Raw genomic sequence first — 26768 nt, 5'->3', positions numbered from 1 at the left:
ATATTTATTTTGGCAGTGAAGGTTGGAAGCTCTGTGTTTGTTTATGTATGTACATTTGCCACACCTGTTTGCAAGCTTTGTTGGCATCCGTCTGTCTCAGGAGACAATGGAGGAGTGTGCCTTTGTGGGTAAGGTCAGTATGTTAGATGACTGTAGCACCTGCCGTAGCTGTAGAGACCTATGCAGGAGAGACATGCTTTGTTGCAGTTGGGGCAGATGAAGGCATCCAGTTGTGCTGCTGCAGATGCACCATAGCATTTCTTCTCTCTGCACTCCTCCCAGTGGTCATTTCTCCTCTGGTCACTGCTATAGATACACATCTCAACTGCCTGTCTCCAGGCACTGCGGAGACAGTGCTTTAAGGGTGATCTTAAACATCACCTAAAAAGGCTGAGACTATGGTGCATGATTTGCCACAGGAAAAGTTCAGGGCGGGAAAAGGAGTCTTTTTACATCCACCCATTCATACCTTTCTATCTTATTTCATCGTGAGTCACACTCCATTACTGTCCTAATGTTTCTATCAATAAATGATGGATTTGCCAATGGTGGTTTAAGTTTAAAATTACTTGTGAAAGCTTAATGAAGCCAGCAAATCAGGAATTATATTTCAAATAAATTGCCTGTGACAGTTAAAAACTACAAGGCCAAAGTAATTTCAAGGGTGGCACTTTCTTCATCATCTCTCCTTTGCTGTTGGTTATGAATGGGGTAAAGGGGGGGGGGCTTTGTAGAAATTGCTCTTAACCTTTGTAGAGGAATTTAAAATCACTTCTTGCCACCAGCCAGGAACTCTCTGGTACTCTGGATTTATTCTCAGCATGGTGGAATAGGTAGCTTTTTAACCTGAGAAAAATAAAGCTTGCATAGGGCATCTAGAGATAATAATGTCATCCTTCCATTTGTTAAACTTCCACCTGCTTTTATTGAGACAAGACAAAATGTTCAAGATTGGCTTTTAATGAGCTGGCTTGGGCCACAATTTTTCATGTTTATTATGTTTTTATTTGTTTTTGATCTGCTTACAAGTTAGTAAATGTTGCATTTTCTCTTTTTTAAAAATATTTTTAATTGGTTTTTCAAATAAGAAATTTTTGAAAAAAGACACAACCCCCTTTAATAAACAGTTTCCACCCACCCATCTCCTCTGAGGCACAGATTCCTATGGGAAAACATAATTCCAGAGTTTCAAGTGTGTGTCTGGTGGATGCCACTGTAACTGATATTCTGTTGTGTGTTTGATGAAAGGGTACCACGTCACTTTAAAATGTTTTCTCAACAGCCACACAATTTCCTTTGCTGCAAATGGAAAAACCCCTTTCCCCCAATCTGATGGTGGTTGTTGTTGCTCTTGTAAAAACAAAAAACCTCTGTTGCACATGTGGTTCATCCCATTTTAAGGCTAATATCCTTGCCTACCACTGCAGATCCCCCCCACACACACACCTTGAGACTGGATCAAAGGTGTGTAGGGGGGACTTCTTCACCCTCTGTTCCAGAACATGGATTGCTTGGCCTGCTATTTGATGGAGCCCTCCCCAGTATAACAAGATGGGTCTTCTGAATTTTGACCATATTTCCCATTATTTTTGGCTATTAGGGTGTCTGGAAAACTTGTCTGGCCAATGTCAATATTCTGTCCATCATGGAAGAATTCTACAAATTTTGAATTTTACTGAGGGCGTGTCTAAATATTCTTATCTGCCCTGAAAAGGGGTGGGTCACATATTTTATTAGATATTTCTCTTACTTCAGAAGACTTTATTTTATTTTGGCATGTTATACTGGCAAAGAATTATTTCTGTCACTGGCATGCTGGTGAAACTACTTTAGGAGAGGAATGGATTGCCCTTTTGAAGAGAGGGCAATCAAAAACAAATGAAAGCAAAGTAAGTGAGAAGTTATCCTGTCCAGCACAGCCCATGGAGTTGCCCCTAACCCCTTTATCATTTGTGACAGATCTACCGTTTTGTGGGAGTCTTTGCTCATTCTGGTGAATGATGAGACAACTCACCACTTGTGACAGAGGCCACTTCTGGGTAACCTTAATCATAATTGACAATGGCTTAGCTTGCCTGACTTGCCATCTAGATCCATTAAATGCAGTTTCTGTGGTGTGGTGTCTGAGCTTGTCTAGCAAGGAGCCACTCCTGAGAAAACATCTGGCTTCAGGTGAACATAAGGGTTCTAAAGTGAAATAGAACCCATTTTCTTGTTTGTTTCCAATTAGTGTATGGACCTTTAGTTCACCATTTCCTGAAATGGCAGAATGTGCTGCAACTTGTTTTAGCCATTGCTGCATTTGGCTTAATGCAAAGTATGTTTTATCTGCTCTCTCTCTCTCTCTCTCTCTCTCTCTCTGTGTATATAATCTCACTTTAGCAGTCAAATCCTGGGAACTGTAGTTTACCCCTCAGAGCTACAGTTCCCAGCACCCTTAAGAAATTACAGTTTCCATGATTCTGTGGGGGAAGCTATGTGCTTTAAGTGTGATTAAAACTGGTGATATGAATATGACTGCACTACATACAGCCTGTTCTGTTTATTTGTGAGCACTCTAGTTGGGGAAGCAACTAGCACTCTAGTTGGTGGAATTCAACATCACTCTTCTAGATGTTCTGTCTGTGTACGTCACCAGAGGGAATGACCTCCCCTCCTCCCTCTTGCACTGTTCTGGGGGTTCCCCCGACTCCCCCCAAGCCAATTTGAGGTAGTGCATGGGGGGAAGAGAGAGGAAAAAGCCCTGTTGCACAAGTAGATGTTTGTTGGTACTGGTTAGGCGAATCCTGCCATGTTTTTATGTTACTTTATTTTTGTAAATCACCCTGTGAGCATTTTTTTATTTTGTATGGGGCAGTTTGAAAATGTGTAATAAACAGACAAATAAATTGGGTTCGTTTGTAAATAAATTGGGCTAATGTAAGTGATAGGGGGCGTTAAAAATCCTGTACACCCAAAAAATAAGGTTCAAGTGAACACAGACATATATTCAAAATTATATGATATGAAGTTACAGTTAACACACCATGTTTGTATCACTATTGGAGAATGTGAGTTTAAAAACAGATTAAGTAAGGTACTGCATTCTGTGAACATACATAAAAAAAATTCTCCTTCCTCCTCAGTGAATGTATTAATTGCCTTTTTCATGTGTCTCAAGTTGATTTGCAAACATATAAAAGCAGCTGAAATAATTTTTAAAACAGTACAAAACAACAACTAAAGATGGATTTTAAAACAGTGCAAAATGAATACCTAAGGCAAAGAGACCTTTTCATCCAACAGGAGAAGCTTGGAATAGTGCTTATAAAGCAGGTATTAAGTTGCTGTTCTTGCAGCAGTTAAGATAAAAGCTTGTTAATATTTTAGCCCTGATTTGCCAAGTAAATCTCTAGGCAGTTTTGAGTTGAAAAATGCACAGGTAAGGCATCAAGACCAAAGATAACTTCAATGGAAATGGCTAGTAAGCACCACTTTAGTTGCTTTGCATTGATGCAGTAGTTAAGGCAAGAGATAGTGGTTTTTCAGTTCTGATTTTTTCTTACTATAGGAAGGGCCAACCACCAAGAGTGCATTACCAAAAGGAAGGTCAGGAAGGTACAGTCTCTCAGAGGGTGGAATCAAAAGGCAAGCCAAGTTACCTGCAGGAAAAAATAACCCCGAAGAGTGAAAGGTAGAAAGGTCATTTCTAGAAAGTTTGGGAAGGCAACATATCCAAAGTGATGGCATCCAAAGATTCACCAGGGAATGAGTGCAGCTACAAGAAGTCAGGAATATAATAATTAGGAGAATGATACCCATTGGCTTTGTGTTTTATTATTAATAAATGATTTGATTTACTTTTCTGTGACAGCATTCAAAGTTGAAATAGAGCTATATTCTACCAATAAAAATAATGATATAAATTCTCAAAACAATCAGTTATAAAATTAGCAATAGCAAAAATTTAACAAAACCGCAAGACCAATGTGTGGTTTCAGGACCATGGATAGTACTCACTCAGCTAAGTTATCTCGTTGAGTATACCGTGTTAGGTCTTGAGTATACCGTGTTAGGCTGCATATGTACTATATACATTTGAAGCATATTACTTTCATTGGAGCTGTAGTTTAAGGATTATGAGAATTGTAAATCTGTGAGTGGTAAACAACAGTTCCCAGGATTCTTTGGGGGAAACAATGTGCTTTAAATATATGAAGGCTATGTAATCATTAACTGGAGGCCTTGCCCTTTGAGTGCCTCCTTCTGCAGCTGTTGGTTCCTTCCGGGTAATGGAGTTCCCAGCTGTGGGGATTTTCCCTCGGGGTTTCTTAAGCCCCCCAAGAGTCTGTGGGCCACCCATCAAAGTCTGATGGCAGAAATATCTCCTTGGGGCTCAGTAGAGGTTGAAGTGTCTGCAGATTCACTTGGGATTGGTTGGGCTAAGGAGTGGGTCCTTCTCAGAGCTCCTGTTGCCACAGGACTCTGCCTCCGAGGAGTCCTGGGCCAGGAAAATAACCATTCCATGATCAACTGATTGTCAGGTGACAGTCCTATGTTTTTAATACTGTGATTCAATTGTGGTCTATTTGAAACCAACACTACTTTACTAAAGTGTTTTTTCCAAGCATAGGAGAGTTGAAAAAGTGTCATTAAGGTCCATGGAGTGGATATTTTCTGTTATCACTTCCGCTCCCACAGAGCCTTCATTAGGCCTTCCCTGCCACCAGGAAGAGGCAGGAGTTGCAGATCACCCACCTGCCTGGGTGAGATGATAACCCATTCATTCCCAGGAGCAAAAACACATGGTTCTGCAAAGCAGCACACCTCAGGGTGTGTTGGGTGGGGGGCATTCTCGTTTATGTTCACCATGGACACTGCAAAGTCATAACAGAACATCTAAGGCTGAGAGAAACATTTTTACACCATCATTGCTCCCACCCCCAATGCAGTAAGTCGCTACTGCCTTTTTAAAAAAATCATGCAGTTATTATGTATTGATTTTTGCATATTATCAGTTGCCTTTGAACCCTGTGATCAAGCAGCTAGGCAGAACTACAACTATTTTAATTAGTTAACACTTGCTAGGACAAAACAACAACAACAACAACAACAACAACAACAACACCTCCACAGAAGGAGGTGTGTTTTTTGGAGCTGTTCCCAAAATCTAAATGTGCCTCTTTTGGCACATGCCTCTGGTCGGGGACAGAGGGTGGCGCTTGGGGGAGAATTGTCATCGCGCCACTCCTTGGTATGTGGAGTACCTCAGGGTGCGATACTCTCCCCGATGCTTTTCAACATCTTTATGCGCCCCCTCGCCCAGCTTGTCCGGAGTTTTGGGCTGGGTTGCCATCAGTATGCTGATGACACCCAACTCTATCTGTTGATGGATGGCCATCCTGACTCGGCCCCAGACACACTGACCAGATGTTTGGAAGCTGTGGCTGGATGGTTACGTGGGAGCCGGTTGAAGTTAAATCCTTCGAAGACAGAGGTCCTCTGGCTGGGTCGGGACGATATGGGATCGAGGGGGCAACTCCCATCTCTTGCAGGGGTGCAATTAGTGCCAGCACCGTCCGTTAAGAGTTTGGGTGTAATCTTTGATACCTCCCTCTCTATGGAGGCGCAGATTGCAGCTATAACAAAGGCGGCATTTTTTCATCTCCGCCAGGCTAAGCAGTTGGCCCCTTATCTCTCTTGCCCTGACCTAGCCACTGTGATCCATGCGACGGTCACCTCCAGACTGGATTATTGTAACTCGCTCTACGTGGGGCTGCCCTTGAGACTGACCCAGAAACTCCAGCGGGTGCAGAATGCCGCGGCGAGACTCCTTATGGGGTCTTCGCTGCGAGATCACATTCATCCGGTACTATACCAGCTGCACTGGCTCCCGGTGGAGTACAGGATCAGGTTTAAGGTGCTGGTTTTAACCTTTAACTCCTATACGGCCTAGGACCCTCGTACCTACGGGACCGCCTCTCCTGGTATGCCCCACAGAGAAACCTATGGTCTGCAAATAATAACATCCTCAAGGTCCCAGGCCTCAGAGAGGTTAGGCTGGCCTCAACTAGAGCCAGGGCCTTCTCGGCTGCGGCTCCAATCTGGTGGAATGCTCTGTCACAAGAGACTAGGGCCCTGCGGGACCTGACATCTTTCCGCAGGGCCTGCAAGACAGAGTTGTTCCACCAGGCCTTTGGTCAGGGCACAGCCTGACTCCCTCCTCTGGCAACCTGCACAGAATTTTGCTTAATCGGTTGCCATCAATTTGATTTTAATTAATTTTTATAATGAAATATTTTTAGAATGTGTGATTATTTGACTGTTTGATTATTTGATTGTTGTTAGCCGCCCTGAGCCCGGCTTCGGCTGGGGAGGGCGGGATATAAATAAAATTTATTATTATTGTTATTTCTTGGTCTCTGCTTAAGCATGATGAAGTTTTATATGTAATATGTACCACAGATTCTCAGGTGTATAGCAGGACATTAGAACTACCCAGTTAAAATTGTCCTATGGATGAGTAAACAAATGAAGCTGTTGGAGAGAGAAGAGTCGAGCTCTCTTGAAATGCCTCGAATTAGCAATCTGTTCATGAGGTCTGTACAGACGGTTGCTCGTTCTTTTTTATTCTTCCATATACTTTGGCAGGGAAAGGAAGGGTCAGTCAGGATGTAGGCTGTGCTATGTCTGTGCCCTGTGAAATATTCTGCAGATGGGTACTGCATGCGGTTTATGACCCCAGATTTTTATCTTTGTCCCCTTCTGCTTTCCTTGATTTTGAAATGAGGTTTGTAAACACTGTGCCATCTTTGCATGTTATGAATATGAACCCCAGCTTGTCTCCCAGCAGGATTCCTTGTGAAAGAGAGATCTGAACCTTAAGTCTATGACAAATGCTGACTTTGATAACTGATCTCGTGGGCTGTTTGTTTCATTGACGTCCTGATAGAACTGCAAACAGAACTGGCATATATTTGCCTTGGGGGTTGTCTTGTCTGCATTTTCTGGGCAGCACTCTGCTTCCCCTTTTGATGAGCTTTAGGCAAAGAAGGCAAGAGCTCTTAATTGGGCTGGCCCATTAAGAGTGGTCCCATGGTATTTGCTTTTCTGAAATGGCATTGCTCCCACTGGGCCACTTTTGAGGGTCACTAACAGCTTGCTGCCTCTTATTGAAACTCAGTGGCTTTTTTTTTTTTAAGGGAAAATAAATACTAACTGAACTACAACTCTCTGCCCCCTCTCATCTGTCAGGCAAGCTGTCTCTGGGTTTTTATTTTAGTTATTCCACCTAGCCTTGAAAGATCACAAAAATCTTAAGTGGCCATTATTCCTCCACCCAACTTAAAGAAGTAGTTGGGCTGAATACCTCAGCCTGACACTAATCAGAAATGAAACTTTAAATCACACTTTTAGTTTAAGCAACAGGTGGTGGATATATTCACTATTTTCCAGTTTCAGGTCAGTCTTGTAGACAGCACAGTAGAAAATTTGAATAGTCTTTCCTCAATGTCCTTTGACTAACAAACATGGAATAACTCCATGAGCAAGAAGACTATGTTATATCCAGTTTGACAGATCCTTCTACATTTGGGTTTGGGTATACTGGTCAGGGGTACCTTTACATTTACGTTTATACACTTATGCAACTAAAACTGCAAAGGAGGCAGCAGTGACGATGCACCTCACTCCCAGGTTTTAGAGTCTGGGAGAGCGAAGCACTCTGCTCATGTTCAACACACACTTCCCATGTTCTAAGGCTAGATCTGGCATTAAAACAAGTTATTGCATGTTAGTGAGTCTGGAAAGGAGAGGAAATGACATGTGTAGTTTTTATGTAGCCAGTGTTAGAAAACTCAGATATGAAAGCTAGGAGCTAAATGGCACCTTAATCCTAGGTTATGGGCACAACAATGGAATATCTAGGCATGGGTTTTTTTTATAACAAGCATGCAGAGCTGAAAATGAATGAACTGCAGCTAAAATATTATGTTCATTTTTCACATAGTCTAGTCCTTCCCCTGCCAACCCCCCTAATATTCTTAGGAGGGTCTCTTCTCCAGAGAGTAGCTGAAAGTGGGGAGACAGAAAAAGGTCCTCCTTTCCTTCCACTCTGCAGTTTTAATCTGAAATTTTAGGCGCAGTACTGTGCCCAAAGCCCAGAAATTGCTTGTGCTAATGAAACTCCCTGTCACAAAAGGCACCTAGAACAATGGGGCTTTCGAACACTGTATGGAGCATAATGATCTCATAGTGTTTTCCAATTGCATTTTCAGTCCAAATGCAGATGTCAGCTTGAACAAGCTTTGTATGACTTAATTTCTCATACAATCCACCACTTGAGTTGGTTCCAGGTTATCATGATGGTCACATTGGGTTCCTATTGGGCTCCTATTTGGTTCTATCCTTCCTTAACTAGTGCTTTGTCAAGATGTGTCCAAGATGTGTGCAATATACCAAGCTAAATTAGGTAATTAAGGAGCTACCATCTTGGTATTGTATCACATAATGTGCCATTGTGCCAGGGCTGAGAAACATTCCCGACAGCCACCATACAATAGCCTTCGCCATCCTGGTGCCCTCCAGACTTTATGGACTACAACTCCCAACATGCCTAGCCAGTATGGCATGCTGACTGAGGCTGATGGGACTTGTAGTCCAAAACATCTGGCGGTCACTGGGTTGGTGAAGGTTGTGAAACAAGGTCATCAGTATAGATTCGATTAGTAGTGTAGTGAAATCTTTGCTGAGAATAGTAATTCAGATAGATAAATTTCACCATCTTATTCTGATTATTTATTTATTCATCACATTTATCACAAAGGTCTCAAGGTGACTTACAATAACACAAAGAAATAACATAAAAACTGCATGCACTAGAGCATAATATAAACTGATCACACTCCAATTCCTAACAATTAACACACACTCCAGTTTCCCAGTGTGCATAATCACTATTAAAACAACAAACCAACAAAACCATAAAGCAGCAGAAGAGAATATTAACAATTAAGAAAACCATTTTTATTTTGACCACTGTAGTTTGCTGTTTTAGACTCAGCAGTAGGGTATTTTTGATTCTCAAATAGTATAATTTTTATCCCCAAGTTGTACAATTTTTGTATTAATACTCCCCCACCCCCTTTGCTTCTATGTTAACTAAATGGATAATACAGGTAATTGACCCAAAGGTTATTCTCTTGAGATTGCTTCATTGAATGGCTCTGTGGGCATAGGGCCAATTCTTTCATCTCTACATAAACCAAAAGCTCTTCCTTTGCTGTCTTGACAATTCCTGTCTGGGATTATATACACAGTGTTTCTGTTCTGCTCAATTTAAAATCATACAGTGGTCATTAGTTTTAACAATGGAAATGATGACTTTCCCTGTTGATCTGCTTCTGCCTCATGTAGCCTTTGTAAAAGCTAATTGGAATTCTATCTCTATTGACAAGTTCATCCCAGGTTGTGAGGGGTTCCTGTTCTTTGCTTTGACAAAGCAAGTTAATAACTGGCTGTTTAACTTATATGAAGGTGTGGCTGGCGCCCACAATATTTGACATAATTTGATATGCTAGTGCCAAGGGTGAATTGATTATTACAATCACAAAATCAGTCAGCGTTAAAATGAATAGTAGACTACCTTATTGTCCATATATGACATACATTTTCTTCATTCTTGATTTCCACAATTTCCACCCATGTGATCTTTTGTGAGTGGTAGGAGCCCCTGCACAGCCAATCCTAGGATACCTGCAGGATTCAAAGGCTGCAGCCTTTATGGTGATGTAGGGCCTATAAATGCTTGGTCACCCCAATAATAACAACCCATTAGAACAGCAGCTTCTCTGTTCAGCAGCAGAACTGCTGCATAATCAACAGTAGGCCAAGACCTGACTATGTGGTTTTTCTGTCCCATACGTGCATGTTATGTCATTTCCCATTGCAGTTTAAGATTTTGTATCGTCCTGCAAAATATGGTATTTTAGCAACCTATACCTTTGTCACACCTAATTATTATCTCAGCATCTTAAACTGCTGATTTACTCTTTTGCTCTTGATTTCTGTTTTTAAGCTTGGAAAGTAATGCCTTGATATTGCAAATGCTTTCTTCTGCTCAGCAGCATGCCAGGTCAGTTTGCTAGTCGATATGAAATGCTGCCAGCTTAAAAGAGCTTCAGCAGATCAGACAGCAAGGTGCTTTATTTTGGGATGGTGGAAGGGAAGGGAAATAACTGAAACACAGAAAATATAAATGAAGAAGTACAGCCATGTATAATGATTTTATTTATACAGCATAAGACAAATTTCTAAAATTGAATGTTAATCTAAAGCAGGGGTCTGCAAACTTTTTCAGCAGGGGGCCGGTCCACTGTCCCCCAGACCTTGTGGGGGGCCAGACTATATTGGGGGGGGGGAATGAACGATTTCCTATGCCCCACAAATAACCCAGAGATGCATTTTAAATAAAAGCACACCTTCTACTCATGTAAAAACACCAGGCAGGCCCCACAAATAACCCAGAGGTGCATTTTAAATAAAAGGACACATTCTACTCATGTAAAAACATGCTGATTCCCAGACCGTCAGGAATTTAGAAGGTGATTGGGCTGCATGGATAGTTTGCCTACCCATGATCTAAAACAATTCAGATCTGATCCCAAATTAGCCTCTCCCCTGGCAGGTGTGCCTTTGATATAGTTTCACATCCAGGACTTATCCTAAAATAAAGTCTCCGTGTAACGTTCACTTTCATGGCCAGTTCATGTACTGAATAATGTCCTAGCCCAGTATTAAGCTGTCCTCATCTAGTAGTACAATCAATCACATCTTTTCCCCAGGAGAAAGCGGGGCTCCTGCAAATGACCTTATAGATTAGGTGCTCTCTATTTACATTCAATTTCCAGCTCCGCGCTATCTGTAGAGAATGATTATCAAGGCATGAAATTAGAAGTTTCACCCAGTGGGAAACAATTGGATATTTTGTCATTTCTTTACAGCTTCTTCTCCCTTGTTAGTGGGGAGGAGGGAAGCAATCATCAGAAAGGTCAGAAATATTTACTTACCAATATCAAGACACTGCCTAGGAGGCTTTCCTCAGTATGAAATAATTGCTGCTTGGGCTCTCAGTAATTGGGAGGGTGGGGGTGAAGAGAATGTGATGCACTAGAGAGCAGTGGGGCCTGAAATTAGAATTTCTGTCCACAGGTGGGAATCCATGGGAATGCTGCTGTTAAGCTCAGCATTTTTTATATATATTTTTAAAGAAATCAACTCATGCTTCCTTCATCCAGACACTGTTGCTCAATGCTGGACAGGAGTAATAATGACACTAAGGACATTGTTTCTAAAAATTAGGGATGGGTGTGTATTTAATAAAGAAATCCCTGTGATGCTGAGGTACAAAGAATCTGCTCATAGTGTCTACATCTACATTTTAAGTTCCAGTGCTTTCTGGAAGCTGGCTTTCCACAGCTCCTCCTCCACAGGGAGGCAACAGTTCCACAGAGTCATGGCCTCCATGGCCTCCTCTGCCTCAGAGCTGAAAAGTCTCTGCATTTTTCTCCACTCCAGGCTTTCATTTTATTACTTATTAATAAACATGATTTATTTGATTGTAAACACTTCAAGACTACTACTACTTCTTCTTTTTTTTAAGTGGGAAGCAATGTATTCATTTAATAGGCCTCACCAGGAGTCCACCAATGACCCCTCCTGCTCCCAGAAGGCATTGTGTGGCAGCCACTGGCTGAAGAGCTCTTCTGTTAGATTTACATGCCCTCTAGATTCCATGGGTCACTCCTCTTTCCCATAGCCAGGCCCAGAGTCCCCTGTAGGAATGACGACCAGGACCACAACACCTTCAGCTACCATTCCTCTCAAATCACAGGAGGCAGCCAATATCATTGTTGGCTTCACAGCCCTTTTTATATCTTCCCTCCAATCCATAAAAACTGGCTGCAGCAGGCAGCATTATGTTTCCTCCAGAGTCCAAGCGCCTCCTATATCATTCTGCCTTTCCCCAGTTCTAAACACAGATAACGCTACTTTCCTTCCACCCTGCTGCTGCTGTGAGGAATATATTGATGCAAATGGAGCTAGAAAGACTCCTACAGCACAAACTCTTCCTTGATGTCTTTCTTGGAACTGTTTCACCCCCAGCAGCTCCCTAAAACATTTCTTTCTTTCTCAAATACAAGTCACTGGAGCTGTGTGAACATCATCCGCCTGACAAGATTCCAAAACTGTTGAGGTGGGGGGGGGGTATAGCTTATTATGCCCCATTGTCTACACTGGATGGATGGATAGTTGGGAGTGGGAGAAGAAAGGACAACTCTGAATGTAAGCACATACTGTAGATGCCCAAACGAGGACACCTAAAAATCAGCCTCACACATATATGATCTGATCTGCTGGAAAATAAGATACAAGGCATCTGGTTAATTTTAAATGGTTGGTTACTTTTTTAAAGAAAAAAACTTGCATGTTTCACAGTAGCTCAGATGCTCTTGTAACTAAACATTAGAATGATCTGTCATTGCTTATATGAGTTACATTACTATAATAAGGTAGCATTTTAAGCATTTTGTAATCTGCAGCATATTTATCTGTATGATACTTTGAGCTATGAAAGAGACTTTATCTCAGTTGCGTGTACAGAATGTTTTGCTCTTCCCAAGGCTATTTTAATTTTTTCTATTGTATCTGGAAGCCGCCTTGAGTCTTGGTCTGGGGAAAAGGGCAGGATATAGTATAAATAAGTATAACAACAACAACAACAACAACAACAACAACAACAACAACAACAACAACAACAACAACAACAACAACAACATGTATTTGCTAGAACTCCTGAGTATGCTTTGTAAAGTCAAATCAAGAATGGTGGTGTTTAAAGTAGTGATAATGGCTAATCATTCAGAATATTCAAGCTGGTAAACATTTGTGGCACAAAGTTATGAAATGCGTGCTGCAACTTGCATTTACTGTTTTTAACCAGGTATTCTGAAAACTGGGCACCCCTGGTGGCTAACCTGCTTCTGATCAGTCTGTGGTTGGTACACCTTCATGCCAGACATCAGTATAGTAACTGATAGCAACTATTTCTTCAATACAATGAGAATAATCCATGCAATATATGCACATATTTGTTTGGGCTTTTTAGCACAGTGGGAAGGGGCTCAGCCAGAAAAATCTGCTGTGCCTTGAGGGGTATTAATTAACCCATAAGCTTTTTCCTGTCACTCAGGTTAACTTGTGTCCTGGGAAAAGGTGAAGATCTCCCAGATGTTGTCACCTGCTGCTACTGATTTCTATTTATACAAGTTGCACATTAGTGATTTTCTTACATGGTACAATGTTGAACAGAAATGCATGGTTAAGCAATCTATTATGGTAAAATGAGAAAATGTGTTAAAGCACACCTGAGCTAACAAAATATTCCTCTGGATCCTTCAGGCATTTTACAAATGTTGACTTGGGGTTATTAAAAATTATTGATCTGAAACAGGGCATGAAGATTACATTAAGTAGGGCAACATCTGAATCCTAGTCAGAGGGATTATCATGCCGTGCAACTGTGTCAAATGGTTTGCAGAAAAGCAACCTTGGCATTTTGCATTTCATTAAGTTTGCTGCTTAGACACTTTTCTGCTTTTTTTAGTTTGGGCACTCCTATTCCATATTAATCTGCAGGTGAAGTGTACGTTGATATAGCAGCCACCTATTATGAAGATCAGCATTTCCAAGCTGCCTTATTTCTAAGCTGGCATATCTTATTTACCTGTCAGATGCCTTCAATTTCATGGCTGCCTTTTTTGCACTCCTTCTCTTTATTTTTACTTCCACAGTTCATTTTAAAAAATGTATTTATTTTCCAAGTGGGGTGTACTTTGTTATCAATTAACTCCATTACTAAGGAAAATGAGTGCCCATTTACGTTCCCTGGTCACCCAGGGAACTCATTTTTATCCCCTTGGCTGTTCCTTCAGCACAGTTTTCTTCTCCCTTATTACATGATCCAAGCCAGTGAGGTATCAGATAGAGGATGGCAAATTTCCACGTAGCCTGTCAGATTTGGCTACATGACACCAGCAAGCTGGTTCAGAGTGATGGAAAACACTTCCTGTGTTTGGTTCATGCCGATGCCACCATAGGTAATTAGAATTGACTGGATAGTGATGCTATATAGACATGCAAATGCAGAGGGCAGGATATATTTCCTTGACACTTAGTTGGGTGACCATGGTTCATAGTGCTTCTCATGGGATCAAAATGTTTGTGAAAAGTGGCTTCTGCATGTCGGCTCTGCCCTAAGCTCTTCATATAGAAATAACCATTTTTTATTAAGGTGAACTGCTGTTGGAAATGTGATGTCTAAAATGCATCTATCCCACTCTGCAATACTGATAATGTTCCACAATACTGAGCTATTCGACACACTGTTATTTTGAAACTTATTATACAATACAGAATGTGCTAAAAAAAATGTAAGGAAGGAGGCATCTTTTCCACACCAGAGAAAGCAAGATCCTCATCAATAAATATTCTATATATAGCAAAGTTATAAAGTAAAGAGGACTGAATGAATGGAAAAGGCCAGCATTGTTCCTTCAAAACTTCCTTGATACTAAAAAAGCCAGATCCATGGCTCAGAGAATCAGAGGAAGAGTCAGGATATGGGCTAGGTGCTGAGGCCATTTTCACACCAGATGCACGTTTGTCCAGATCCCACCTAGTTCTTTCTTTGCCACATTTTGCACACAAATCCCACCTTCAGTGCAATCATCACCATGGCTTTTCAGAGGAGTCTGCTTTAAAAGTGTCATTTTGGAGTTTTCAAGGTCTAGCATACTTACATGCAACCGTATGTGCTTCATTTCCAGATTGATAAGTATGCTCAGCGGGACCTGAAGAAAGGGCTTCATTTATATGGAACTGATGGAAATATTGGCCTAACTAATGCATGGAGCATCATACAAACAGATGTAAGCTTGCGTTGTTGTTCTTTTTGTCTTTTATCCATCTGCACACAATATATCCTTTTGGCTTTGAATTTCCAGCATAATGGGATTTCATATTGGTTTCTAAAAGTGTTATTGGGACTGCTTCAGCCCTCTAAATATGTGGCACTTATTAGGCATCATGACCCTGGTACACAGGTACTTACCTATGAACCAGGACATGTAGCTTAATAGTCCTTCCACATCTGCATCAAAATTTACCTGCAGTGGATTCGTTAGCAGCTTTGGACTTATTTCTTCTTCATGCAGACATGCATAAAGACATGGGCAAATTGTCTAAAAGCGCCTATTTTTAGTAGCATGGGCAGGCAGTGAAAATTCATTAAAGGGGGTAGAACCAAGCCACTCCATCTCATGAGTGATTTTAATGCACAGAAGATGTCACATTTCCATTATAATTTTGGAACAGTAGTGGATACAATGGGAAATGAGCTCATCTGGTCTCTCTGGCAGTTTATATGGTAGAACCTTTTGATTTCTCCATTTTTCTCTTCTTTGCCTGAGGCACCTTTCCATATGTCAGGGAGCAAAGAAAGAGAACATTTCCCTTATCTCTGTATTTGTTTAATATATATTGTATACCGTGATGACGCACCACTACTCCCAGACCTTTTAAATGTAGAAATGAGTCCCATCAATGTTGGTGATGTGGACTTGGGGAGTTCAAGATATGAACTCCATCTTAGGCAAATTGTGAGCCAAGACCAAACCTCTCTGGAGTTTGGTATCAGTTTATTACTAGCTCAAACCTGGCTCTGGTCCCAGCATCAGCCCTCCACAGTGTCATCTCTTATGCTCAAAAATATTTATTCATACTGTTTCTATACCATCTTTCAAGGTTGTTCACAGTAATAAAAATAATCATAAACAGAGCAAACCATATAAAACACAGTAAACGCAAAATGTACTGGGACAGGCATGACAGTGACAATAAAAGGGCTATTGCTGTGACCTTCATTAGATGTTAACAGCATTGTGGATACCAAATGCTGTTGGATGGCCATCTGTTAGTTATTATAGTCATACCTCGAGTTGAATACGCTTCAGGTTGAGCGCGTTTGAGTTGCGCTTCACGGCAACCCGGAAGTAACGGAGCGCGTTACTTCCGGGTTTCGCCGCTCGCGCATGCGCAGACGCTCAAAATGACGTCACGCGCATCCGCGCAAGTGGCAAAACATGACCTGCGCATGTCTTGCATTCCATTCGGGATGCGAATGAGGCTCCGGAACTGTGCTGGGATGCTTGCATTGCAGGAAGTTGGACTAGATGGCACTTGAGGTCCCTTCCAATTCTACTGTTCTATGATTCTAAAACCCAATACATAAAATAAAATAATCTGAATGTGTTAATCCATAATAAAAATACTAAAATAGTATTTCAATATGCACTGCAGTTTTTAGGCTGTCTGATGTGCTCTGTGCCTTCCCTTGATGTGAGTAATTGCTCCAGATTTATTGCAATTAATCACTGGGAATCCTAGTGTTTAAATATTCCTTTTGTACTCAACACAATAGGAGAGGTTTGTCATAATCCCAGTGGCTTGTTCTCTTTCTATCTTGAGTAGCTACATTGTCTGCCAAGATTCCTCTTATACATTTTCATGGATGTGCATTCCCAACCCTATATTGCTGTGACATATTGTTTTGCACAAATGGGAAATGCTATTAATTTTAGGAAATCTGGAAGAGCAAGGAACTAAAGGAGTTATTGCAGGGAGTATATATTAATCCAATTTCAAGAAAGGTAGTGCAAAAAAATCAATAACCTATTCAACATAGCCCATGGGGGCCCAGAATAAGGAACCCCTTTAAAATATATGGTGGCTGTAATAAGACATTCAATTACTCAAGAAACTAATTCTGAAAACAAAAACAAGAGCCCAGTTTTGAAATACTGTAAATTATATTGGATTTCTCTGTTAGTGCAATAGACTTGATCCGTTGCAAAGTAGTAAATAAACATCCACCTTAGAAGATTTTATCCGGAGGGATCTGAGAGGCAAGAAGGCACAGCACAAATCTCCCAATCACAAGGGACGAGAGACTATCATGAATCTGCTTAGCACCACCACCACCCTTCTTTTTTCCTGTGTGGACAACAGAGTTACGAATAATTTTGATCACAGTTGGTATACCACACCTTTCCTTTTATTGTTCCACAAGATGGTACTGGGATACTTTGAAATTCAAGTATCCAACCAAGCTTTTCTTAGTTCAGAATTGTCACATCCCAAGTAGTGATGAGTGTTCCCTTGCCTGCCACTGACCTCCAATGCTTTCAGAATAAGCTACAGTTATTTCCCCCCAAAAGGAGAAAATCACTCCCCTTACTCACACCCCGTTGTGGTTGCGAGTGAAGTGGGGTTCACTCCTCCATGAGCCTCTAAGGCCTCTCACCACGTCCTGCCAGTAAGCCTGCAGGTTTCATGGATGCAGCAAGTTAGATGAAGACTATTTTGAAGCCGCAGCAGGAATATCTCAGAATGGTGAATGAATTCACATGCCCAGGCTGCACAGTGCTGTAGGCTGTATTTCAGGTTTGCAGACTGGAGTGTGTGAGAGAAGCTTGAACTCTTCCAGTGAACATTTTGCCTGCTTAGCCAGAACTGTAAATCACTCACCTTCATGAGGCACTAAAATGCTCATCCACATGCTGGGAAGGTACGATGGGAGAGATACAAATCAAAGTTTAGTACTCTGCTACTTGGAGAAAAGTTTGCTGGCTGCAATCTCAGCTCCCAGATCATGAATATCTCTATTACTAACTGTCAAAGACAATTTCAAGGCAGAGTATATGCAACTCTGAAGCCACTCATCTTTACAAAAATGGTTTCATTGCTGTAACCATTTCATTTGCTGTTCTTTATTTTTTTCTAGGGATAATAGCATACTTGAAAAATAATATCATTGCGCTTTGGTGTGCTGGCAATCCAGCGTTTGATGACAATCCATTTGCTGAGTCATGGGTTTTTTATTATTAAATACCAAGCAGAAGAAATTAAGAAAAGAAATAGTTTTTCTGCTGGGTTTCCTCTACCACCACTATCACATTGACATAAATGTTAGTTCTTTCTCGTTTTTCTTATGAAATGCACAGATCTCAACCAATAATGCTTTCTTGGGCTTTCATTTATACCTAACATAGGGTTAACTTAGTGGTTCTGTGCAGTGTGGACTGGATTCTCCACCCTCTGATGGGAATGTTTCCTCCCCTGAATCTCCAAGGCCAGTGAAAAGGGCAATTCAGAACTATTAGGATTCTGGCAGTGCTACTTATACAACTCCTGATGTAGGCAGGCTTCTTTTTCTTGCTCCTTTGTTGCAGTGGTTGAACCCACCAACTATCTGACGAGGAGGTGCATTTCTGGATGTAAATGGTTCTGTCACCCACCTGACCCCTGTGATAAGATCAGTGAGTGAGTGACATGCTTTGATGTCACAGTGGACCTAGGAAGACATGGGGACGCTTCTCGCTGCCACTAGCTTAACTGCCATAGACTAGGTGTCTAAATGCTAGGGGGCCTTTGGGAGACCTTGCAATTCTAAGGCGAATTACAAAAAAAAAAATACTAAGCAATTAAGAAAGTGCTGCAAGAGAATTGCACTGAATATTCTATGACAACGGGGTACCTATTGAAGTCCATTGGTTCCCCATCTGATTTGCCAGTGTCCTTGTGGCTTCTAAGCCTTTGCATGTCCTCCTTGTCCAATGGCCTTTCCCCTCTTTCTTTTTTTCCAGTTCAGATGCTGTGGAGTGTCAAACTTCACTGACTGGTTTGAAGTGTACAATACCACACGGGTGCCAGATTCATGCTGCTTGGAATTCAGTGAAAACTGTGGTCTTCATTCCCCAGGGACCTGGTGGAAAGCTGTGAGTAGCTGTCAAAACTTAATTCTTATTTTAACCAAGCTGACCTAGAATTGTAAAAGGAAAAAGGGCTTGGGCTTGCATAGTTGCTATTGTTTCATGATCTAGCATGTAAAAAAGGCTGCAATGACACATTCACCATGAATTTGTATGATTATGACGAGCAACAAAGAAAAGTCTTTGCTGACCAGATAAACAACCCACTTTAAAGCACAAACAGAGAAAAAGCATGAGCTTAGGCTAGAGCATGTTGTTAGAGTAAGATCTAAGTGGCCATTGCAGAACAAGTTCTGGTGGTATAGTCAACACATGCAAGTTTCCATTATGGGTGTGAGCTAGCCTACAAAGGAACCCCCCCCCCCCCAATATATTTTCTAGGAAATATTTCTGCAGGACCAGTGTATTATGGCACCCAACTAGGAGTACAGGTGGTTGACATGTGCCGAGTATAGATAAGAGTGTTGTATTTGGAAGGACAATGCCAAAAAACTTTGCTCAGCCAAGAAGCTTGCTGGGTGATCTTAAGCTAGTGTCTTCCCCAGTTTATGTCACAGGGCTTTCCAAGGATCCAAACCCATTGCTACAGAAAGGACATATTTTATTTATGTGCTGGCTCAACAGACCCTACTATGCAACTGTTAGCGCTCATGTTTGATATACCAAAAGCAGAGCCAGAGGATCACCAAATGTAATGTTATCTCTGTACAGTTGCCATGAAGCCAATACAAGCTGCTGTATCAATGGAAATATTTTTGTTTGAGCAGTAATTGCCTTATAGTTGCCTTTGCACAGTCCGCCATTGCGCCTGTGCTTGAAGTAGAAAGGTTTACAGTTGAATTTAGAAATGTAGGTATTTGACTCACATTGGGTAAAGCGGGGGTTCGAAAGAACTTGCTCCTTATTACTGCATCTGGCACGCAGCATGCATCCATGTCTTCTTCAGATGTATAATGTTTGAACCCTTAACACGGCACTTCATTGTAAGCGAGCCTCCTACCCCCGGGGTATTGCACTTCCAGTGAATGCTGAAATAGAGGAAACTGCGTAATCTTGAAATGTCAGTCTTGTCGTTGCTACTTGTGTCTTTTGACTCCCCACACACCAAAAATTCATGTTTCTCAGAAAATAAGCATTCTCATGGTCTTTATTTCCCCCCCCCTCTTTTAAAGCCTTGTTATGAAACAGTGAAAATATGGCTCCAGGAAAATCTGTTAGCTGTGGGAATTTTTGGACTGTGTACAGCTTTGGTTCAGGTAAAATTTTAACTTATTGCTGGGGTGCTTTCTGTTGGTTCCTACATGCAAGGGCAGTGAAGGGTTTAAATGTCCCTCAGCTTTTCTTTCTCTCACAGAAGTATTAGTCCAATATTGTCAGACCCATAATAGGAGGGCTCCTCCAGCAAAAATTGTACACGCGTGTGTGTGTGTGTGTGAGAGAGAGAGAGAGAGAGAAAGAAAGAAAGAAAGAAAGAAAGAAAGAAAGAAAGAAAGAAAGAAAGAAAGAAAGGGAGAGAGACACATGTATCTCCAACTGCTGTCCTCCATTAAATTTGGAGGCTTATTTCGATGATTTTCCCTTGACTGCTGCAGTCGTTTCCCCTTCCATCGCCTTGGGGAACCCATGGAAGCTAATGTGTGGAAGGGGACTGCACCTCCCGGGTCTGTACTCAGCATCTAACCATAGATCGCAGGAACCTAGAAAGAGAGAACTTCCTTGTTAACAAGGCTGGCAGGGACTGTGATGTTGGTTGGGGATGCTGCCAGGAGACACAGTTCCCCTTCCGGGAGTAGGACTAATGTCTTACATAAGGGCAGCCTTTAATTCTGCAAATTACATCCAGTTAGTTTGCTTATCTTCTATTAACATGAATGATGTTTATGCTGCTTTTCCGGCATGAGCTCTGTAGCTCCCATTCATGTCAGTGGGGAGAATTTGTGAGCAGGTGCTGTGTAATTTGGGTCATTGTGTACAGTGGTGCCCCGCAAGACGAATGCCTCGCAAGATGAAAAACCCGCAAGACGAAAGGGTTTTCCGTTTCGGAGGCGCTTCGCAAGACGAATTTCCCTATGGGCTTGCTTCGCAAGACGAAAACGTCTTGCGAGTCTCGCCATTCCCCCCCCGCTTCCCCCCCTTTTTCAAAGCCTCTAAGCCGTTAATAGCCTTTTAACAGCTTAGCCGCTAAGCCTTTAATAGCCGCTAAGCCGCTAAATCGCTAATAGCGCTAATCCCCTTAGCCGCTAATGGGCTTGCTTCGCAAGACGAAAAATCCGCTAGACGAAAAGAATCGCGGAACGGATTCTTTTCGTCTTGCGAGGCACCACTGTATTCCATTCCCTACGTTAGCCTATGTGTTACCACAGTCTCCTTTTAGCTCACCATGATTCTAGATTAATTTGTTTACAAGCAAGTGCATTGAACAGCACCTCTTTCCCTGTTGGACACTGGAATCCCTAGGACAGGAGGTGGGGCAACTTGTGACCCTCCAGATGTTGCTGGACTTTAGCTCCCATTCATCCTAGCCAGTAGTCGTAAATGATGGCAGTTGCAGTCTAGCGCCATATGTCTCCATACCCTTGGACAAGAATGCCTCCTAAAAGAATCAACAGCTCTACCTTTTGGGAGTGTTTCATGTGGCCAGAAGCCAAGCACATTCCGGAATGCCATTTTGTTTGGCACCGGCATTGTTTACAGGGCCCTTGGAAGCTTTTTTTAGTTACTACGTAGTATTCCCCATGTTAAACATATTATGTGCCAAGAGTCAACACTAAAAGATACACATTGAAATATAGGTAATAGACCACTGTTGAGTTGCATGTCGTTTAATCTTGATATGCCTTTTGTACCTACAGATTCTTGGACTGACATTTGCAATGACCATGTACTGTCAGGTTGTCAAGGCAGATACCTACTGTGCATAGAAATCATAGTCAACGTCTGTCAGCCACCTCTCTACAAGACAAAAGAGGACTCTTCTTCATGCTCATACTTTTTTTTCTATGTAAAATAAACTGTGTATAATCTTCTCTGGAAATTTTGTGACTCACCTTAGTTTGTCACCATCGGAACTCAGACTTGCTTGGACAAAGGAAACTACTAAGTAACAAGAAAGAAAGAAAAATTGTTCCCCTTTTGCACAGACTGTCAAGTGGGAAGAGGCTGCTGCTTTCGTTTTCCTGGAGGCTGCTGGCAAATAGGTTTCCTGCGTGGAAATAGAGAATCAAGTTGTAGCAACGCAAGTACAAAGGATGTGGAGGTTCCATTTAACTGGAGTTTGTCTTTAACAACAGCCAGTGTGGCAGATCCAAGAAGTATGCTCCTGAACTCCAGGTTTTACCATGGAGTGAAATGGCTCCAGGAAACTTTTCTACTTAAGGAAGTGGTTTCAGTTTTGTGGCCTCTGAAGTCAGCTCAGACTGGATCTACCCTGTCCTACATTGTAGGTGATCTGTAAGCAGAAATTGGGTCCTGTCTTGCAGACTAAATCACTAGTGGTACACACATGATGTGTGAAAATTTATACAACATATGTGGATTCATACACTCTGAGCAGTTTAAAGAAAAGTAGTCTAGCAGCTGCCTAAATAAGTAGGGAAGGGTTCTATCCTGTTCTATATTCAATGGGACCATGCATTCATTCAAAAGGAAATAGTAGATTATTTCTTGGAAAGGACATTTTGGCCATTGGAAAACACAACAAGAAGCAAGGAGTTGTCTTTCTGTCACTGTCCTCTGGATTTTCTTTTAAATGTCATTCCAGTTTCAACTTACATTGTGTTTCTCATTTCCAGGCTTGAAGTACAACAAAGAGCCTTAAGCGACTTGTCACTAATATGCCATTTCATTAATTTGCTCCCTACTAATTTCATCTTCAACTAGGATAGGCTTACCAGGCATCAGAACAATCCATTAATATACACTTGTTTGAGTTGGGTTTTTTGACCTTGTACCTCTATTAAAAGAACTAAATCAAATTATCTCTAGGAAGAGTAAGGACGTTTGCATAATTTTCCTGCTAACATAGGTAGCCCTAGTAATGGCTTTGAATTGCCAAAAAAGAGGTGAAACTTTACATAGGCATTTCCCTGTTTCTTTTGCAAGCTTCTTGTACATCCCTATAACCTTTTGCCTGCTATAGTATAGGCTATAGAGCCAGAATTTTGCTGCACGCCACCCCAACCTCTGAGCATTGCAAGATTCCAGGCACTGGCACAACAGAGACTATGGTGTCTTTATGATATATGGTTTATTAATTAACACATATATGTAGCCTGAGCCTATGATGGAGGGGCTCACAGCATTAACATCCAGACAGGGTCTATGTTTCTCCCATAGCCACAGCTTTGGATTGAAACATTGCTCTCCCTCTTTCTGCAGCTTGCTGCTTCACTTCTAGGTCATATCACTCCCACTTTTAACTCTAAAGTCTGGCTTTGTCCTTCTAACTAACAGTGAGCTGAGAGAGGCGCTCCATCTATTTGTCATCTTGCACATCTCTTAACGGTCCATCACCTAGGCGAGCACCTCAACATGGGACGCTAGCCTGGATCCAGGGGGTTGAAGGATCTCACATAGAGCCTACTTTCTTTCTCCATCCTCCCAAACTCATAACAATATTCTCTTACCTTCTTACCAGCAAACATGCAGACCTAGGTGCTAGTGTGGCATGTCAGGTCCTCTCTATGCTGGCAAACTGCAGTGTGTAATCTGTGAGGGGGAAAAGATAGTGATCAGTTCAGCTGGCCATTAAAAAGAACATATTAACACATGACACAAGCATTTTAGTATGTAAGCAAGCATCAAGAGAAACACTGTGCTAGTAAATCAGAGTTTGCTCCAACCCTAATAGTTAGTTCGTACTATGTCTGCTCTAGTCACACAACAAAGCCAGCATGTAAACCCTATTTTTACAAGCTAGGGAGCCATTATACGTACAGTTACCCTTCCTGATTTTCTCCCTCTTGAACAGCTGAGGGGAGTTAACCTGCTCTTCCCATTCTCCCCACCTTCAGATTCAGCTGCTCCTTTGTGCTTGCCATTCTGCCTGTTAATATGCAGTCCTGGATTGGAGTATATAGGAATATGCAGATTAATTCCCACTATTTATAAATTTGGTAAACCTCATCAGATGAGTTAAGCTCAAGTGATATCATAGCTTTAAATCTTTCCTTTTGAGCAACTCTTTGGCTGCAAAGAGTCACTCAGTAGAGTTAATAAAATATAAAAAGCTAAATATGCCATTGGGTGTTAACAGTCAAGAGTTTATGTATCACAGGTAGGACTCGCAGAAACCCATCTGAATTCTGGAGAGCTCCCACCAATCAATAGACAGTAGTGCACTAGATGGGTCAATGGTCTGACTCAGGAACATAGAAAGGTTGCCTTCTACTAAGAGTCTTGGACACCACAAAAGATTTGGGAGGGGGGAAGCATGTAGTCTCAGCACCCACCCAAGAACTATGACATTTTGTGAAGATCTGGAAACATAACTGCAATATTGAGAGAGTCTAGAGCCTTCAGCTATTGCTGGCATCACAGTTAGGCTATAGCACAATTATACATGAACTGCAGATGTGGGTTTAAGGGCCCATGGTCTATAATCTTTTGCATCAAAGATGAAAGTATATCCTGCCATATGAGCAAAGAACCAGAGGCAAGTTGAGAAGCAGGCAGCTATGGGAAACAAACAAAGTGTACAATAAAAACTAGGAAGTAAATTTCCCACCATGCATCCGAATCGTTCTCACTACCCCTCATCCTTAGTGTAACTTGTGCAAGCTTTTAATAATGATGTCCTCAAGCAATAGCATCTCTCTCTCTCTGGCATTTGCTTCCTTTCCCCACCTTTTTCTTACATATGAACAGATTGCAACTTGGGAGTTCCCGTGCTGTTAGTTGTTGTCATGGTTCATTACCGCTGTTGTATTCACAAGCATGCCTATTGATAGCTTGTGGATTTGCAGAATAATGGAGTGATGGAATACATTAATAAAACATTGGTTCCAAAAAGATTAAAGACAGATGAAATCTATTTATGGAGGTCCCCATCATTAAAAATTAACACAGCAGCCCTGGTGGCTCAGCGGATAAAAGCACAGAAGTTGTGCTGTAGAGGTGAATGGGACAGGATGTTCCCACAAGAGGTCTTAAATTAATCCTTTCGTAGTATTGCCTCCAAAGAGGAGGGAACTACTATTGCGGGGGAGGAAAAAAAAGTTACATTTTTGGTGCTCTCTCTGGAAACTGCAGTTCTGCTGAATGGATGCTGCAGTACCAGTGTGCCGTGTGGAAATTTAGATGAGCAGCCCTGCTGCTCTTTCCAGTGAACCCTTGCCATCTATCACAGAGATGCAGGGATTGCCATTTCTCTACCAGCAACAAACCACGCAAACAGCAATATCCATAGGGCCGTGCTACATTTAAGCAGCAGTGATCTGTCAGCAAAACTCATTATCTTGTCCAGAGTGGATTCTGATGCCCTTCGCTATAAGGCTTAAAGGGGTCCTCTGCTAGGCCTTATGAAATGAATAGAGAAGTCAGAGTTACAAATGCACACATCCTTGTCATATTGTGTGCAACCAATGGACTTGTTTCCAAGCTGCTGATGAGATATGTTTCAGAGCATGCAAACCCACACAGTGTATTTCACTTTAAAACCAAAGGAACTAATACTGACCAGTTGAAGGTTGAGCCCTGTTGTGAAATCATCTGTTTAGAAGCAGCTTTCTGGACACAACACTGCCAATCTTGGTGCTAAGGCAAACAGCGGCTGCATGTAATGCCAGAAACAATGCAGTCCGAGGGGAAAGGATTTCATCCAACACCAGCCATCAAAGGGAGGAATCTGCAGCTAAGCTACAGCTTACACATCCTGCAACCAACTCTTGCTGTAATCTCTCACCTGCTGTGTTCTATTAGCCAGCCACTCTAGTCCTCCATTTTTTTGAGATGAGGAAAAGGAGTTCACTTCTGACTAAGCCACTCCCTTGCTCCTGAATCCACAATAAGCAACACCCACAAAAGATTTTTTAACAACTTTCCCTGTGCACATGCCCCACACAACTAGTTTGTTAGCCAGGCACGCATTCAGAGCAGCATGAAAGAAGCCAGTGCCGCTGTTTTTCTATGTCATGATAAGCACAGGGCTTTTAAATGTACAACATGACCAAAGCCATTGAGGGTTCAGGTGTTGCGCCTGCCCCTAAATAAATGGGTTTGGGTCCTTGGTGCTTCATTTCTTGTTTATGGCCCAAGGCCTTATTGTAATCCTATCAAAGTCAATGCAAATTAGGATGTGGGTTTACATTTCCGTCTATCATTTGTTGGGACTGTGTTGTCTTGTGTCTACTATGAATATACCTGATGCAGTGTGTGCTTTAAATATACTGTAAAAATAACTATTGATAGCTGCCCAGTTTTGTTAACTGTCCGGGGGGCGGGGGGGGGGGGTGGGAGAAGGAGTACCCTACCACACAGAATTAATGATCGATTACTGATCTATAAATAGATCTATGACACTTATTTCATCTTTTCTTTTAATTGTGCTGCTGTTTGGCCACAGCAACAAAAGTGAATTTGCCATACATGCTATGGATGGATATGCACCTTATAAATAGGAAGAGGCTTATTAGGAAGATAGTGCAATGTTGTCTCAGAGGTTCTCGGGCAGAGGCCTGTTGCGGTTAAAGCTTTCTGTATATAACAGGACAGGATTCTGCAGGTGAAAAAAGTACTGCTGTCACCCTTGGTTCACAAGGTTGTGCTCTAACTATGGCACAAAAATGAAGGGGGGGGGCTTACTCCCAAGTAACAGGGCAGAGGAGCAGCCTTAGACACTTGAAGGCCATTTTGCAAAACAAGTGGGGCAGAGCCGAGTTGGAATCTTGAGCGTACACTGGCAAA

The 26768-nt window shown here is 41.8% G+C and overlaps 1 protein-coding gene and 1 long non-coding RNA gene across 12 annotated transcripts in view; one reads left to right on the top strand and one right to left on the bottom strand.

The window, feature by feature from the left end:
• Positions 1-23581, top strand: part of TSPAN4 (tetraspanin 4) — a 506481-nt gene extending 482900 nt beyond the window's left edge. For all 11 annotated transcript variants that reach the window (XM_077931590.1, XM_077931632.1, XM_077931616.1 and 8 more), the window contains 4 exons: positions 14865-14966; positions 18741-18872; positions 20039-20122; positions 21719-23581. In XM_077931590.1, the coding sequence (XP_077787716.1) occupies positions 14865-14966; positions 18741-18872; positions 20039-20122; positions 21719-21787 (387 nt within the window). In that variant the 3' untranslated portion in view covers positions 21788-23581. The remainder of the gene's footprint in view (positions 1-14864; positions 14967-18740; positions 18873-20038; positions 20123-21718) is intronic.
• LOC144328411 (uncharacterized) lies at positions 8749-20045 on the bottom strand. Its single transcript, XR_013393639.1, has 2 exons — positions 19733-20045; positions 8749-18916 (listed from the first exon to the last, which is right to left on the bottom strand). It is a non-coding gene; the product is annotated as an uncharacterized LOC144328411 (long non-coding RNA).
• Positions 23582-26768: the final 3187 nt, after the last annotated feature.

This window comes from Podarcis muralis, chromosome 1 (genome assembly GCF_964188315.1).
Source record: "Podarcis muralis chromosome 1, rPodMur119.hap1.1, whole genome shotgun sequence".
NCBI classification, from domain to species: Eukaryota; Metazoa; Chordata; class Lepidosauria; order Squamata; family Lacertidae; genus Podarcis; species Podarcis muralis.
This window is presented reverse-complemented; position numbering and strand designations above follow the sequence as displayed.